The sequence below is a fragment of the Odocoileus virginianus genome, chromosome 33, assembly GCF_023699985.2.
Source record: "Odocoileus virginianus isolate 20LAN1187 ecotype Illinois chromosome 33, Ovbor_1.2, whole genome shotgun sequence".
NCBI lineage: Eukaryota > Metazoa > Chordata > Mammalia > Artiodactyla > Cervidae > Odocoileus > Odocoileus virginianus.
Window position 1 is genome coordinate 36,440,065 of NC_069706.1, and position 15,883 is coordinate 36,455,947.

Sequence of the window (15,883 nt, forward strand, 5' to 3'; positions counted from 1 at the left end):
GGTGAGCGAGGCGGAAGTGCGGTCTTCCGGCCGCAGCTGTCTCTGGGCGGGCCGAGGGAGGCTCCCGAGGCTGGGGGGCCGGGCCGGGATGGCGGCAGCGGCGGCCGGGGCCGGAGCAGGAGCGGCCCAAGAGAAGCAGTTCCCGCCGGCGCTGCTGAGCTTCTTCATCTACAACCCGCGCTTCGGGCCGCGCGAGGGAGAGGTAAGTGGAGCGGGGCCGCGCGCGGGCGTCCGTGGGCGGCAGAGGGCCCGGGGTAGGGGGGCTGCCGGATGGGGTCAGGCCCGGGCAGCCGCGGGGCGCGCCTGGGGTCGTCGCTCGTCAGTCTCCCTTATCGATTGGCCTTTATCGGACTGTTTTGTGCTAGGGGGTGTGCGGCAGGGCCCAGACAACGCGGGCAGGGTCTGGTTGCAGATCCCAGATCCGTGCCTGTGTATTGAGTGAAGGTTCGTCGGGTTAATCACACAGGTGGGAGTCTCTCTTCTCTTGACATCAACCCTGGATGATTAAAGTTGAGCTTTTGTCTTTGTTGCTGGAAGTCCCCCGCCTAGAAGCGTAAAACAAGAGTGGGAGGCGGTAGTCCTGTAATGCAGGCTTGGCGGATCTTCGGAAAGTTTTTTTTTCCGAATTAATAAGTTAAGTCGGATGGGAGCGGATGGTTTTGTTTTGATTTTTTTGTTTGTTTGTTTTGATTTTTTATCTTTACTTTTTTAAGGTGGGGACGGTAGCTTCCTCAGAGGATGTCCGGCGCCAAGTTTTGTTGGCAGGAAATCACGGTCCTTTTAAAGGCTGCCAGTCCAAATGCTTGTGAACCTGCTGGGTTTAATTTGTGGGGAGGTGTGTGTCTGTGCATGTGCACACACACTTATTTCTTACAAGCGTTGATGTATTACAAATTAGCATGGAGAAAGAAATCCAAAGATGGGAGTTTTCAGCATCGTTGTCTAATGTTAGTTCAGATGGCATATGACTTACCAAATATCACAATTACCTTCCATGCAGGTGGGCATCTGTTACCCCGTGAAGAGAAGATAATCTTTGTTTTTCTAAAAGGGGCCTTTGTTTTGTCTTGCCAGCTAGCCGCATATGACATGAGAGGTTGACACTAAGTATTGTCGACAGCTAAGACAGAAAAAATGCTTATGTCAATGTTGTGATTCTCTCTCTTCATACTTTAGGAGGAAAATAAAATTTTGTTTTATTATCCAAATGAAGTAGAAAAGAATGAAAAAATTAGAAACGTTGGATTATGTGAAGCTATTGTACAGTTTACAAGGTAATGCCTTTCAATGTGCAGAGCTCAGTAATTCTTAAAACTTCCGGTGAGGGATTGTTGCTAACATATTCTTTTACCCTTTTTAGGACCTTTAGTCCATCAAAACCTGCAAAATCTTTACATACACAGAAGAACAGACAGTTCTTCAATGAACCAGAAGAAAATTTCTGGATGGTCATGGTATTTACATATACAGTACACTTTTCTGAATTTGTATTATACAGTTATGGGTGATCTTTACCGTTAGGAATTCAGGGAAGTCATTCAATTCAGGTCATTGCATCAAAGGAGAGTTATAGTACAGTCAGTAGCAATTTAAAAATCAAACTCCTATTTGGTGTGTTTGTTATTAGGGGCTCCTTTAAGAAGTTTTGGTGTTGGGATGTGTTCAAGTTTATTTAAGTTAGGGGAAAATTTAAAAACACATATAATTGATTCCTTATGTAATTTCAGTGTATCAAAATTTGTAGGTTGTTCGGAATCCTATCATTGAAAAGCAAAGTAAAGATGGAAAACCAGTTGTTGAATACCAAGAGGAGGAGTTGCTGGTAATGGGTCATTTTTTATTTCATATTTTTAGGAAAAGAATTGCCAATATCTTGAGTGGCTGACTTGTTCATAAGATTTAACTTATATCACTTTTGCAGAAGTTTCTCAAGGTTAGCACAGGGGAATATTGTGCTCATTGTTTCCATTAGCACAATCTTATAAAAATGTATATGTGCCGTCTCTTACCTCTGCCTTCCTCTATTCATCTGTGTTTAAAGCCCTCCTAAAAATTACACTTGTTTGCTCAGTCGTGTCCAACTCTTTGCAACTCCATGGAGTATAGCCTGCCAGGCTCCTCTGTCCATGGGATTTTCCAGCCAAGCATTACTGGAGAGAACTGCCGAACTAGGCTGCAGTCCAGTTCACTCGCTCAGTCGTGTCCGACTCTCTGCGACCCCAAGCATGGACCGCAGCACGTCAGGCTTCCCTGTTCATCACCAACTCCAGCGCTTGCTCAGACTCATGTCCATCAAGTCAGTGATGGCTATCCAACCATCTCATCCTCTGTCACCCCCTTCTCCTCCTGCCCTCAATCTTTCCCAGCATCAGGGTCTTTTCCAATGAGTCAGTTCTTCACATCAGGTGCCCAAAGTGTTGGAATTTCAGCTTCAGCATCAGTCCTTCCAATGAATATTCAGGACTGATTTCCTTTAGGATGGACTGGTTGGATCTCCTTGCAGTCCAAGGGACTCTCAAGAGTCTCCTCCAACACCACAGTTCAGAAGTACCAATTCTTCGGCTCTCAGCTTTCTTTGTGGTTTAACTCTCACATTCTCACATGACTACTGGAAAAACCTTAGCTTTGACTAGACGGACCTTTGTCGGCAGAGTAATGTCTCTGCTTTTTAATATGCTGTTTAAGTTGGTAGTTTCAGCACACAACTATTATAGGGCCATGTGTATGCACATTATATTGCTTTACCAAGAGTCACTATACCTTTACTGTGCAATTGATTATTTTTTTGTTTTCCCTCGAATGAGATCTGTGCTGTGTTTCTGTGCTGTTTGCAGGACAAGGTTTATAGTTCAGTGCTCCAGCAGTGCTACAGCATGTACAAGGTAAACACGACATATTTTCTAGGTTGAGAGTCTAGCCAATTACCCCAGTTTATTTTAGTCATTTAAAATAATTCTTAATTCTTGGGGGGAGGAGGGGTAAAAAAAATTAAAAACTAAAATAATTCTTAATTCTTTACATGACTGTAAGGTGACTATGTTTGTTATGGGGAGGAAATAATGGGGCCTGTGAAGCAGTATTGAGGTTTATGCCTGCACCGATTCATGCAATACAGAGCCCTTTTCTCTTCCCCGACTTGTCCTACGAGTGTATCTGCATCAGTGAATGATAGAATCCATGTTCTTAAGGAAAGCAGATAGTGCAGAGATTTGTATGATTTAAGAAGTCTAGCAATATTATTTATATAAAGTGAAACTTAGATGTGAGTTCACATTTTTAAAAAATACCCAGAACAGTTGGGTGATTTTACAAAAATTGCAGTATCCCTTAACAGTGTTTTGATATTTCATGACTTATAACTCAGACGTTCTAATGTAAATATTTTCTATGTTCAAAAAGAATTGCGGGATGAAATAAGCAGAATTAATGTAAAAGAAAAAGAAGAACTTGTTATATTGGGAAATTGAAGAACAAAAAATTTTTTTCTTAATCTTTTACACCATTAGCTTTTTAATGGTACATTTCTGAGAGCCATGGAAGATGGAGGTGTCAAGCTCCTAAAAGAAAGATTAGAGAAATTCTTCCATCGAGTAAGTATTTGGAATTTTCTTTGTAATCTTGGTAGTTATCAAACTGACTATTAGAGAAATACAGACAAGTTTGCTTCTCACATACAAACAAACCTAGAAATTGGAGTTGGCGTGGAGACTCAGGCATAGTGGGACAGAATCAGACCAGTGAGGAAACAGGTTAGATTTGGATTTGGATTTTTTTTTTCCAGCTTTAACCTTTATTTTATTTTTTATTTATTTATTTTGCCATATGGCAAACGGGACCTTAGATACCCGACCAGGGATCAGACCCACGCCCCCTGCATTGGAGCCCCAGAGTTAAACTCTGGACTGCGAGGGAAGTCCCTAGGTTTGCACTCTTGAATCAGAGCTTCCTGCCCATTGTGCGCAGCTCCTTAAAGCACCTTGGAGATCTCTTCTGGCTTCATCCTTGATCCACCTGCGTCTGTCAGTGTGGGCTTACTCCAAAGCAAAGCAAACTTCCTTGGGGTGGATTCGTTAATTAGCAAAATCACACATTTTCGTGGATCAATTGTTTTCATTGGATCAGGTGTCATCTGTACTGACTTACGGTGAAGTTTGCGACTATGGCACAGATTTTTTTCCCTTAGTGGTCATGAGTGTGATCTTTTTCCCCCTGCATTGTTCTCCTCCTCCTTCAGTGTCAGTTTTGCATATTTTACCCTGAAAAAAGTGAAAGTGTTAGTCACTCAGTCACGTCCAACTCTTTGCAACCGCATGGTCTGTAGCCCACCAGGTTCCTTTGTCCATGGAATTCTCCAGGCAAGAATACTGGAGTGGGTAGCCATTCCCTTCTCCAGGGATCTTCCCAACCCAGGGATTGAACCCCAGTCTCCTGCATTGCAGGCAGATTCTTTACTAGCTGAGCCACCGGGGAAGTATCCCTGGTCAGATTCAGTTTATCTTAGAGGAATGAGTCTCAATTGATCTTTCTCCCTGTACTGCTTTAATGTCTGTTTGTGAATTATTTTGTTTTTATGAATTACTTTTCTTATTTGTTTCTTCACTTTAATGACTATAATTATTGACTCTGACTGTCCCCTGGTTCCTGTTCTCATCTTTATTCCTCCCCTGTCCATCATCACTGACTGCATGCCCTTCCAGTGTGATTTTAGTATAAAATGGTCCATAATACCATGTGCAGAGGTCAGTCTAATCTGAATAGCACTAATAAGGAATTAAACACCTCACAGAGAGAAAACACAAAGCTGAAAGAACACTAATTACATTTGAACTTAATTTTTTGAAATTGGTACTGATTCCGTATCCACTTCCCTGTGGTTCACCTCCATGTTGGCCTTGTAAGTGTGCTGTTTGCTAGCATGTAATTGTACCACAAATTAAGACCTTTTATTTTCAGTTGCCAGAGTACTAGCTTCTATGTGCTATTAGTAAGTTTTATGCCTTATTGTTTTCCTGCAGTATTTGCAAACATTACATTTGCAGTCCTGTGATCTACTCGATATATTTGGTGGGATCAGCTTCTTCCCGTTGGATAAAATGACTTACTTGAAAATCCAGTCCTTTATTAACAGAGTGGAAGAAAGCCTGAGTATAGTCAAGTACACTGCCTTTCTTTATAATGATCAACTCATCTGGTAGGTACTCCCTCTTTCAGGATCATAAAAATAGCAGTGATTGGATTGATAGGTTGTCAAACTGGAAATAACAGCCAGGGGTGGGGGTAGGGTGGGGATGGAAGCATCTTTTTAGATATTGTCAAAATAAGGCAGTGATTGTTTAAACCAAAATTAGGGTAATTTTGTTTAAAATTATCAAGCAGGGAAGTTTAAAACTGGTTCCATGAAAGATGGAGAAAATGTTAGGTTTAAGAATCCTATTTTTATTTTGGTATTTTTCCAAAAACATCTTCAAAGAACCAGCATAGTAAATGTGATTTTCATAGTTTCTTTTAAAGAAGCTAGTATTAAAAAACATCCAAGAAGTTAAAAGTGCTATAAACCAGGAAATTAACCCGCTGTCTTCAAGGTTTATTTGGGTCTTGTCTCATAGGGACAAAAACGTAATTTCTTTGATGAAAGTGTTGCTACTCAAGAAGCAAAGATAAACTGTTACTAAATGTTCTCAATGACGGAAGACTAAACCCAGGAAGAGCCGTGTAAATGTGCAGGAGCCCTCGGGGTGGGGCCCCAGCCACGTGGGGGGCCAGCTGTTTGCCTGGGCAGAGAGAGGTCTGCCCTGGATGAGCCCCTGAGGTTCCTGGGCGCGGGGCCAGCTGAAGGCCCTCCCACTCAGATTCATTCCGTTTTTGGGTTTGTGTTTCAGGCACATAGTTTGTGCTCGGTGACCCAGGACAGGCTTCTAACATAACCTACGACTTACCTGGGAAAGAAGAGAGGGCCTCGCAAGCCTCGGGGGTGTCATGCAGAGGCTTGGTTTCTGTCAAGTGGAGATTTCAATTTAATAGGAAAAAAAAAACCAACCCAGATACAGACTCACTGTTTACATCCTTACCTGAAAAACTGATTTTGGATCAAGCCCAAGGACTCCTACTGGTTTCTCTGCACTATTCCACCTGCCACTTATTCTTGTCTCCTTTCAGAGTGGATGGTTTCCCCGAAAGTTTGTTTCTTTCTCTGCCTGCTTTTTGCCTACACTGAAATTGAGAGAATTAAAATCCACATACATTTCTGAGACATAACAGGACCAAGTTCCCTGCCCACAGCATACAGTGTATGCAGGATGGTGGGTGAAAGTGTGACCATGTAACCCAGAAATCTGGTACCTGGAGCAGAGTGGTTATCAGCTGCTGATGCTCCCCGGATAATCCCACGTAAAGAGTGAGAGATGGTTTTTAATCACAAAACAATGAGAATATGGAAGACCAATTCCAGGCTTTTAACACAGTACTTTTCTGATGTTGCAGGAGTGGATTAGAACAAGACGACATGAGAATTTTATACAAATACCTCACCACATCTCTGTTTCCAAGGCATATCGAACCTGAGGTATGATGGGATACTAATCTCTAGAGAGACAGATGGATAAATAGATAATGTAGACACACATACACACACATACACAGATTTGGGGAGTGGAGGAACATGGTGGGGGGGCAGTTCCAGTCCATAGTTTACACTATTAATGTGATTTCAGTGATGGAATTGTCTGTCGGTATCTACAGGGAAGTGCTCCCAGGACCCCTGCAGATACCCACACCCACATGTGCTCAAGTTCCTTGTATAAAATGGCTTTAAAAAAAATGGCTTAGTGTTTGCATGTAAGCTGCTCACGTGCACATCCTCCCCTATACTTTGAATGGGCTCTGGATTTTTATAATACTTGATACAAAAAAATAAGAAAAACCCTGATACAATGTAAACATTACATAAGTAGGTGTGGCCTGTGGCAAATTCAAGTTTTGCTGTTGGAAACTTTCAAGCGTCTCCTCCCTGACTATTTTCAACCTGCAGTTGGTGGAATCCGCTAACGTGGAATCCGCAGATGTAGAAACCTCTTGTGTCACTTAAGCTCGGAGAACCACGTATGTCAGCTTTTCTTCCTTTTGTTCAGTTGCAGTTGCCGAGGTGTAGGAAGGAAAATTGGATCTTTACATTGGGTTCTGGGAGCTCTCAGAATGCCCGCGATCTTGGACAAAACAGTGGTCTTTGCACCGACAAACGAGATCTAGTCCTAAGTGGATTCTATGCTGCCTGCCTGGCTTTTCCACTCTGGCACCGACTCTTCCACTTTTCTACAGAGAACTGTAAATAATACCACAGTGCTTTCCCCAAAGCATCTGTTTTTAGCTTTAATTAGGTAAAGTATTCATGAGCCACGAAGTTATCATTTTGACCCAGGGGTGCACGTGTGCGTGCACGCGCGCACACGCACTCTCCCTTGCTCTGTTTTCTGAGACCATGACTTGAAATAACAGGAAAATATCTTTTAGATGAGAAATCTCAAGGTTTTGAGAAGGCCCCAGTCCTGCCCTGACTTCCCTTCTCACGTTGCTGGAGTATGTGCCATACACCAGAGACAGACGCGCACCCAGAGAACTTGCATTATCTCGTGACATCCTGAGAGCTGGGGACCTCACCTCCATCTTACAGAAAGGAGACCCAGGCGTGAGGGGCTCCCGTGACTCACCCAGTGCCCCCCAGCTAGTAAGCGACAGAGCTAGGACTTGGTCTCTGGGTCCACTTGACGCTAAAACACCTGCTTGCAACCACACCCTCAGAAGGACCCTCCAGGAGACTTTCCCACGGAGGGACTGTGCTGTTGAAACGGCTGAAAACTCTCTTGCTACTTTATTAAACACCTGAAGAGCCAGACGTCTAAACCAGATGCGTACAGTGGGGCAGCGGGAACACGGACACGGAAGGACTTGTCGCTCGGTGCAGGCTGCGTCTGTGAGAGCTAGCTGTGTGTTCTCACTCTCAAATTTGACAGTGTTTTTTGGTCTTTCAAGTTGTATGCTAAAACCTTACATAGGCTTACATGTTCTTACATAGAAGAACATCAAAAAGTTTTAGAAGAGTTAACTTTAGCTATCATGACTGTTAGATTTGGATTTTTTTTTCATTTCCTACACATATTGAAATAGTGTATCTTCAGCAGAAGAAACCAGGAATGTGATATTAATAAAAACCTACAAGGAGGCATAGCGTCATGACCAAAGGCAGGGACTTTGAGGCCAGACAGGCTTGGGTTTGCTACCCGGCCCTGCCACTCAGGAACTGGGCACATTGGTGAGCTTCTTCAAACTTCAGTTTCTGCTTCTGGAAAATTGGGAGAGGGCATTCCCCACAGGGGTGAAACAAGATGAAATTAAGTAATTGACGTCATTGCCTAGCACTCGTCAGCCTTCGGTTATTGCTGTCAAGTCCGTATGTGGAACTTAGGGTACAGTGAAATTCTGGTTAAAACCAGTGAGTTCTTTCTGTACCTCTGTAATCTTCCCCCCCTCCTTTTTTCTTTTGGTGGGGATGAATATGGGAAATTGATACAGATACATGGCATGGAGTCAACCAGTAGATATGAATGCTGTTTCTCAAAGCCTCGAATATAGAAAATCTAAGAAGTCACTTGTCAATATTAAATCTGTTTACAGTTGGCGGGAAGGGATTCTCCAATAAGGGCAGAAATGCCAGGAAACCTCCAACACTATGGAAGGTAGGACTTCTGCCCTCTGATAGACAGTACTGGATTTTATTATCTTTTCTGGTAAAGATAAAATCACAAACACTGAATTGCCTTTGTGCTGCTTTGCTGACAATAATCAGCAAAGGAAATCCTTTTGGTTGCAATGAATTAAAACTATTCTTTTTTTATTTCCTGATGTGTTTTCTAAGTAGTGTCTAGCTTCCCAAAAAAGGGGGGGGGGGTGTGTGTATTACCACCCTTTATAAGAATGCACTGTTTATATATTCCTGCTTACATCTGCCTGATTGAATCAACTCATCTCTGTGCTTGCTTTTCAGATTTCTCACTGGCCCCTTGAACCTTAATGATCCAGAAGCAAAATGCAGATTCCCCAAAATTTTTGTAAATACAGACGACACTTACGAAGCGCTGCACTTAATTGTTTATAAGGTAACAGTCATCTCTCACTCCAGGGTTACAGGTCGATGCTAAAGTAGATCTTTCCGGCACAGCTTCCACCAGGGACAGCAGTCGATGTGCAGGCCTCTCACGTGATCCTTGGAACGGTGTCCTCGCAAGTTCTGATCATTGTAAAACTGGAAATGGGTGCTTTCTGGAGTAAGAGGTTTATTTTCAGTCCCCAGGGAACAGTCTGTGACTTGGGAGAGGGTCACTGTCTGAGGCCATGACTCACAAGTCCTGCAGGTGGACAAGTCAGGCCATCAAGGCCACTGTCACCTGTTGTTTGGTGCATGCCCACCTTTCAGTGGATTCTGCCTTCACTCTGATTTTAAAGTTGTGGGCTTGCTAATTCCACGAGGATAGTCTTGAGTTTCCGTCAGGATACTGTTGTCAGGATGTAAGTTTATGTTGTGTGGTCGCTAAGTTGTTTCTGACTCTTGGCAACCCCATGGAATGTAGCCTGCCAGGCTCCTCTGTCCATGGGGTTTCCCAGGCAAGAGTACTGGAGCTGGTTGCCATTTCCTTCTCCAGGGGATCTTCCTGACCCGGAGATTGAATCTGTGTCTTCTGCACTGCAGGCGGATTCTTTACCACTGAGCCACCAGGGAAGCCCCATGTTTATGTTAGGTTGGGTTTTTTTTTTATTTGGCTATGTCGGGTCTTAGTTGTGGCACACAGGGTCTTCGATCTTCGTGACCAGGCGCAGGCTTCCAGCTGGCCTCTGTGGACAGTCGTGCAGATGGCACAGCGCCTGTTTCTCCCAGCAGTGACAGGTGACAGAGTGTAGGGCATGCTGCCTTCCAGGGAGACTCACCCAAGCCTTGACATCCAGAGACTGGATGCAGGCCCCACTGACCACCCTTGTGGCTGACTACCTATAGCTGACCTCCCAGAGACTGCCCAGAGGCCCAGCTGATCTGCGTGAGCTCAGGGCCATGAGGGTTGCTGGTCTGTTCTCTTTCGTTTTGATGTCTTCTCTTTGTCTGGTTTTGGTATAAGGGTGATACCCTGTTTTTGAAGACTTTCTGAAGGACAGGTGTGAATTCTTCAAATGTTTGGTCACACTAAAACCACCTACATCTGAACTTGTCTTTGGGGAGTGTTTAAATTATTAATTAGTCTTTTTACTTATTATAGGTCTTTTCTGATTTTCTTTTCCTGAGTCAGTTTTAGTAGTTGTATCTTTTTAGGAATTTGTCTATTTTAGGTTGTTCAAGTTGCTGGTGTCCAGTTTCTTCATAATATTACATAGGCTCGTACTGTTGTCTTTTAAAGTCAGTAGTGCAGCCTCCCGTCTCATTCCTTCTAGTCATGGGCATCTTTTCTCTCCTTGGTCTAGATGGGCCGTCTAAAGGTTTTTCAGTTTTGTTGATCTTTGCAGAGGATCATCTTTTGGTTTCATTTTTTTCCTCTGGCTTTTCTGTTCTCTGTTCCAGTTCATTTCCGCTCCAGTCAACATATCCTTCCTTCTGCTTGCTTTGTGGTTAGTTTGCACCTCTTTTTTTCCAAGGTCTTAAGATGGAAGGTTGTTACTGATTTGAGGTCTTGCTTCTTTTTTAATATATGTGTTCACAGCTGTAATAAAAGACTAAAATACTAAGTTGTAGTAGATTGTCTTTTATAACCGTTCCTCCATCGGCTCTCTGCCCTTAGGAAAATTTCCCTCTGGAGATTTTTGACTGTTTTTTATATTTTTCTCCAATTACGATGTTTCCCTGGGGAGAGAGATTATTAATATTGTAGATCAGCGTGGTTAATCGGGCAGGATTATCCATGAGTTGACGGTTGTTGAGAAAGTGATGGTCCTTGGGGTGTGTGTGTACCTTTCTATGTACATTTTTAATGTATTTGAAATCCTTCAACTTTTTAAATAGACTTTAAAAGGGCCATTTTTTTTTTGTTTTGTTTTCTTTTCTTTAAATAAATTCCTAGGGTCAGGTACACAAATGTCCGATGGCAGACACAAGGGAGGCAAGCTGGATCGGGGTTTGGGACTCTGTGTCACAGAGTGGCCCACGTCCCAAGGAGACCAGGGGGTGGCCAGAGCGAAGAGCAGTGATCCAGGTCTCTAGATGCCTCGGGGAGGCTGGAAATTGGGATTTTGGTAGCAAACGAGTTGGCATCTAAGCCAAAATGACTTGAAACAAAAAGACCTATATTGGGTGGAACTGGCCTATAAGCCACCCAATTTGCAGCCTCTTTATGGGCAAATAATAATTACCATTCAGTTACAGAATAGCATAAATGTCATTAGCTTTGACCACGTAAACATGAAGTCAAAGCTGAAGGAGTCTGAGGTGGGGAGGGGTGCAGGGACACAGGGAGGTTCACGTCCTCATAAAGAGTGGCTGTGACTGGGGGCGTGAGGCATGAGCTGCACCCCAGTGGAGGAACTAGAGCGGCTGGGAACCGGGGGTGGGGCGGGGGGCGGGGGAGATAGCCGCAGAGGAGCCGCACCTGTCACGACAGCCAGAGGTGATGGTGCTGTAGCCACATCATCTAGAAGGATCCCAGTGGTTGCTGGGGGAGCAGGCCTCAGAGGAGAAGTCTTGCACTTTCATCACAAACCTGTATGTTCTTTTTTGGCTGCCTTGAGTTCTTGTTGTGGCACGCAGGCTTCTCTGGTTGCGAAGCACGGACTCTAGAGCATGTGGGCTCAGTTGCCCCCAGGCACATGGAATCCTAGTCCCCTGACCAGGGATTGAACCTGTCCCCTTCATTGGAAGGCAGATTCATAACCATAGGACCGCTAGGGAAGCCTCAGGCCTACATGTTCTGTTTTGACCTTTCTTTTTTTTAAACACTATTACACGGCTTTGATAAATTTAAACATTTTTTTGGCTGTTTTATTTATGATCTGGCTTGCCATAAGTTCCCATTACTACTCCTATCATAACTGCAGTATTTGCTATAATAAAAAAGCAAGACAGGTGATATTAACTTGCTGGGGGGTTTTTTTTGACTTGTATTAATGAAGATTATCAAACACACACAAGTAGATTAGAATAATGAATACCCAGGTACGTATCACAGAGCTTAATTAATAATATGCTAACAATATCTCTCATCTCTACACATTTTGTTTTTTTGTTAGAGCATTTTAAATCATCCAGTCATTCCCCTCATAAATAGTTCATTTTGTATCTCTAACTACTACTAAGGGCATCTGTTTTAACATCAGCACCTGCCATTATCATGCCTGACCAAAATAAATAATACTTCCTTAATATCATCTAATATCCAGCCCCATTTGGAGTTCTTCAGTTGACTTAAGAAAGTCTTTATAAAGTTGATATGTTTAAAAAAAGATTCAAACAAGGCCGCTGCATTTGGTTATTTTAGTCCTCTTTTTTTGTACCATTTCCTAATCGTGGTTTCTTTTCATCCTAGGCGATGAGCGCAGCTGTGTGCTTTATGATTGATGGTGGGTACACACATGTGTCTAAGCCTTGTCTCTTTACACTTTGCTCCCTTCCATTCCTGAATGATAAATATGTTGTCGTAGCAACACAGAGGCCGATTTAAGACCTGTTGTCCGTCGGGGGCCTCTGCCCTCGTCACTAGCTGTTTCTAACATCATTAAAGTTGTCTACGGCCATACCACCCTGAACATGCCCGATCTCGTCTAATATCATTAAAAGTCCCAGCTTGCTGCTTCTGTGCCTTCTTGCCCATGAAGTGATGACAGGGAGCACCCATCTCAAAGGAGCTTTAGAATTAAAAGAGGTAACATTAGCATGGACCAACGGTACCGGGCCCATGAGTGCTATTGTAGTGTGTTAAATAAGTATTTGACCTTCCTTTTACTGAGGCTAGCCAGTCAGTTTACAACCCCGCAGGGCATGCTTCAGTCCACATTTACAGTGCGATGAGTCTTTGCCTCTGTTTCATCTTAAATATAACTAATTCTGAACCCTCTGTGTCTCTTCTGTTTCGGAGGGGACAGGGCTCTGATCATTTCATTGTTTTATTTCCCAGATCAGTAGTTGGCATATTGTTGTTCAGACAGTGAAGTGAAAATTGAGTTCTTTAACCCTTGGCCCCCTGACACTGGTATTTCTTGAATTACTCGTAGCCTCCATTCAGCCCACACTGGATTTCTGCCGAAGACTGGACAGCGTTGTGGGGCCCCAGCTCACAGTGCTGGCATCTGACATCTGTGAGCAATTTAACATCAACAAGAGAATATCTGGGTTTGTACTCTGCTTCCTGGTTGCTCTCAAGCATTTAACTGGCTTTGGGTGAATCAGGGGTTTTTACTTAGAACGTGGATGGTGTTTTCTGAGTGCAGACGACACACATGCTGTTCGGCCCTGTCTGAAGGGCTTCCTGGGGAGCTGCTCCTGGGTTCCTCTGGCCCACGATGGTGTTAGCACATCCCCCCTGCCCTCCCCGATGGCGGGGTGAGCGTGTGGGGTCAGGCGTGCCAGCTTCACCCGTGGTCTTGGCCTTGTGCACCTCTCCCCACGTGGCCCGCCCAGGCTGTGGCGTCCATGCTGGCGGTGGTAATCAGCAGGGTTTGCTTTGCACAGACGGAACACACTCAGCCTCTTGTGCAGAAGTGTTCTCGGTGAAGCTGGCTGTGACGTGAGTCAGCAGGGGCTTTTCTTCAGTCGGCAAATAACTGAGTGACCACTCATTTATAAACACTGTACTAGAAAGAAAATCATCACAGTTAACATATTTTTGGTTTTTAAAATGCATACTTGAGCTCACTGGGAAATTCAGTCATGTCCAATATGTCACAGACATCCAAGAAGTTACTGCCGAATGTTCTGTCTTAACTGAGGTTCTTGACTGAAGGCCTAGCCGTTGAAAACACCACCTCAGCCATTATACACACAGGGTTTTGACACTGTGGCTGTATAGTTGGGGTAATGCTATGATATTTCAGAAATTATCTTTTCTGTGTAATTGTTTTCTCAGAATGTTACCATCTGAATAACATGTATTCACAGGTCTGAAAAAGAACCCCAGTTTAAGTTTATCTACTTCAACCACATGAATTTAGCAGAAAAAAGTACAATTCACATGAGGAAGACACCCAGCGTGTCACTCACATCTGTCCATCCGGATCTAATGAAGATTCTGGGTGACATCAATAGTGATTTCACAAGGTAATTCTCACCACCTCTCCAGTTAGGTGTCTACTCTCTCATGAGCATCAGCTCCAAAAACCAGACGGTCCCAGGCCCCTTCAGAGGGCCTGACCGCCGCCTTGGGCGAATGCCATCAAGCCCAGGAGTGGCTGGTCACTCACAGGGGACTCCCTGGCCTTTTCAGGTCACTCAGGTTTCCTATTTCTTATTTCAGAATGTTTGTCACAGTCAAGCTGTACATATAAAATAAACAACTGCGTCTTAAAACTCCTGTCTTACAGAGTGGACGAGGATGAAGAAATCATCGTGAAAGCCATGAGTGATTACTGGGTTGTTGGGAAGAAGTCTGACCAGAGGGAGCTGTATGTTATTTTGAATCAAAAAAATGCAAACCTGATTGAAGTCAATGGTAAATAGGGTTTGGTGTTTGAGCAGAATTTTAATGCTACTGATACTTCACAAACTCTCTTTTCAGTGTACTGTGGAGCATGTACATAGAGCAAACATGACTGTTAAGATTCTTAAGCAGAGGTCCCTGATGCTGAAAGGAGACCATCACTTGATCTCTTTTTCAATAACTTAGTTCCTTGAAACAGTATGTGAAAAACTTGCCTGTTTCTTGGGAAACTTGATACAGGCCAGAAGAAAATTATTTTCTCTAATGCTGAAGAAAAAAAAAAAATTCCATGGCTTTATACACCATGTATAAAAATGTGCATTTTGGGAGATCCCTGGTGGCCTAGTGGTTAGGATTAATAGTTGATGCATTAGGAATGACAGCAGTTAACACACGCCTCATTGAAAATGGGAATTGAGTTTAACGTCCAAAGAATGATGCCACTGTGGAGCTCCTGGTCCTCAATTCAGGGCTGCCGCTGGAGTTTCTGTGTGCTTGTGTCAGATTCCTCAAGATTTGAGAAGTTGTTACTGCAAACCCCCAACTCGTGGATGTCTCAAGCACTTTGGGTTTGAGCTCTCTCAGGCCTAAAGAAGAGATGTTAAATAGTGTTAAAGTCTCCTATGTGTCAGGCCTTTTTATATTTCTCTCAATTTACGAACATATTAAGGCTTCTAAGATTTAAGGTCAAATTCGATGAAGACCTTTATTTATGTCCAACTTTATTCCCAGAGAATTATCAGAATAAGGTACTGATACATATCCTATAACCTCTTAAGTGAGAATTTCTGTCCCTGTTTTCTGTTCTTTTTGCAGAAGAGGTCAAGAAGCTTTGTGCAACGCAATTCAATAACATATTCTTCTTGGACTGACTTGACAAGGGCTCTGTGAAACATCTTTAAAAGAACAACTCGGCAGGCATGCTGTTTCCTACGGCTGGTTATCGGTCATATTATTGACTGGGTTAATGACAATAGTAAAGCAATACTTGCTCTGAAGAGTCAAATTTCTACTTAGTCTGATGATTCCTGAGGTTTTTAGATTTTAAATATTTATGTGGAATTAAAGGTAGTTGGCTACATCTCTGTCATTCCATTCTTTTGACATTATGTGAATATTTTACTGGAAAATAAGACTAATAAATTGTTAAAAAGTTTGTAAAAATCCTGGTCTTGCCTTGAGTCTCTGCTTGCTGGTTTCTAGACCAGGGAACTTTGAAGGGGAGG

At 43.3% G+C, this 15,883-nt stretch overlaps 1 protein-coding gene across 1 annotated transcript; it reads left to right on the plus strand.

Moving 5' to 3' along the window:
- The first annotated feature begins 6 nt into the window (after positions 1–6).
- CCZ1 (CCZ1 homolog, vacuolar protein trafficking and biogenesis associated) lies at positions 7–15,821 on the plus strand. Its single transcript, XM_070460424.1, has 15 exons — positions 7–202; positions 1,177–1,274; positions 1,361–1,454; positions 1,745–1,822; positions 2,835–2,882; positions 3,507–3,590; positions 5,016–5,191; positions 6,481–6,562; positions 8,668–8,729; positions 9,038–9,149; positions 12,552–12,585; positions 13,237–13,354; positions 14,120–14,278; positions 14,542–14,669; positions 15,474–15,821. The coding sequence occupies exons 1-15, from the start codon at positions 89–91 to the stop codon at positions 15,527–15,529; spliced, it is 1,443 nt and encodes a 480-aa protein (XP_070316525.1). The 5' UTR covers positions 7–88; the 3' UTR covers positions 15,530–15,821.
- Positions 15,822–15,883: the final 62 nt, after the last annotated feature.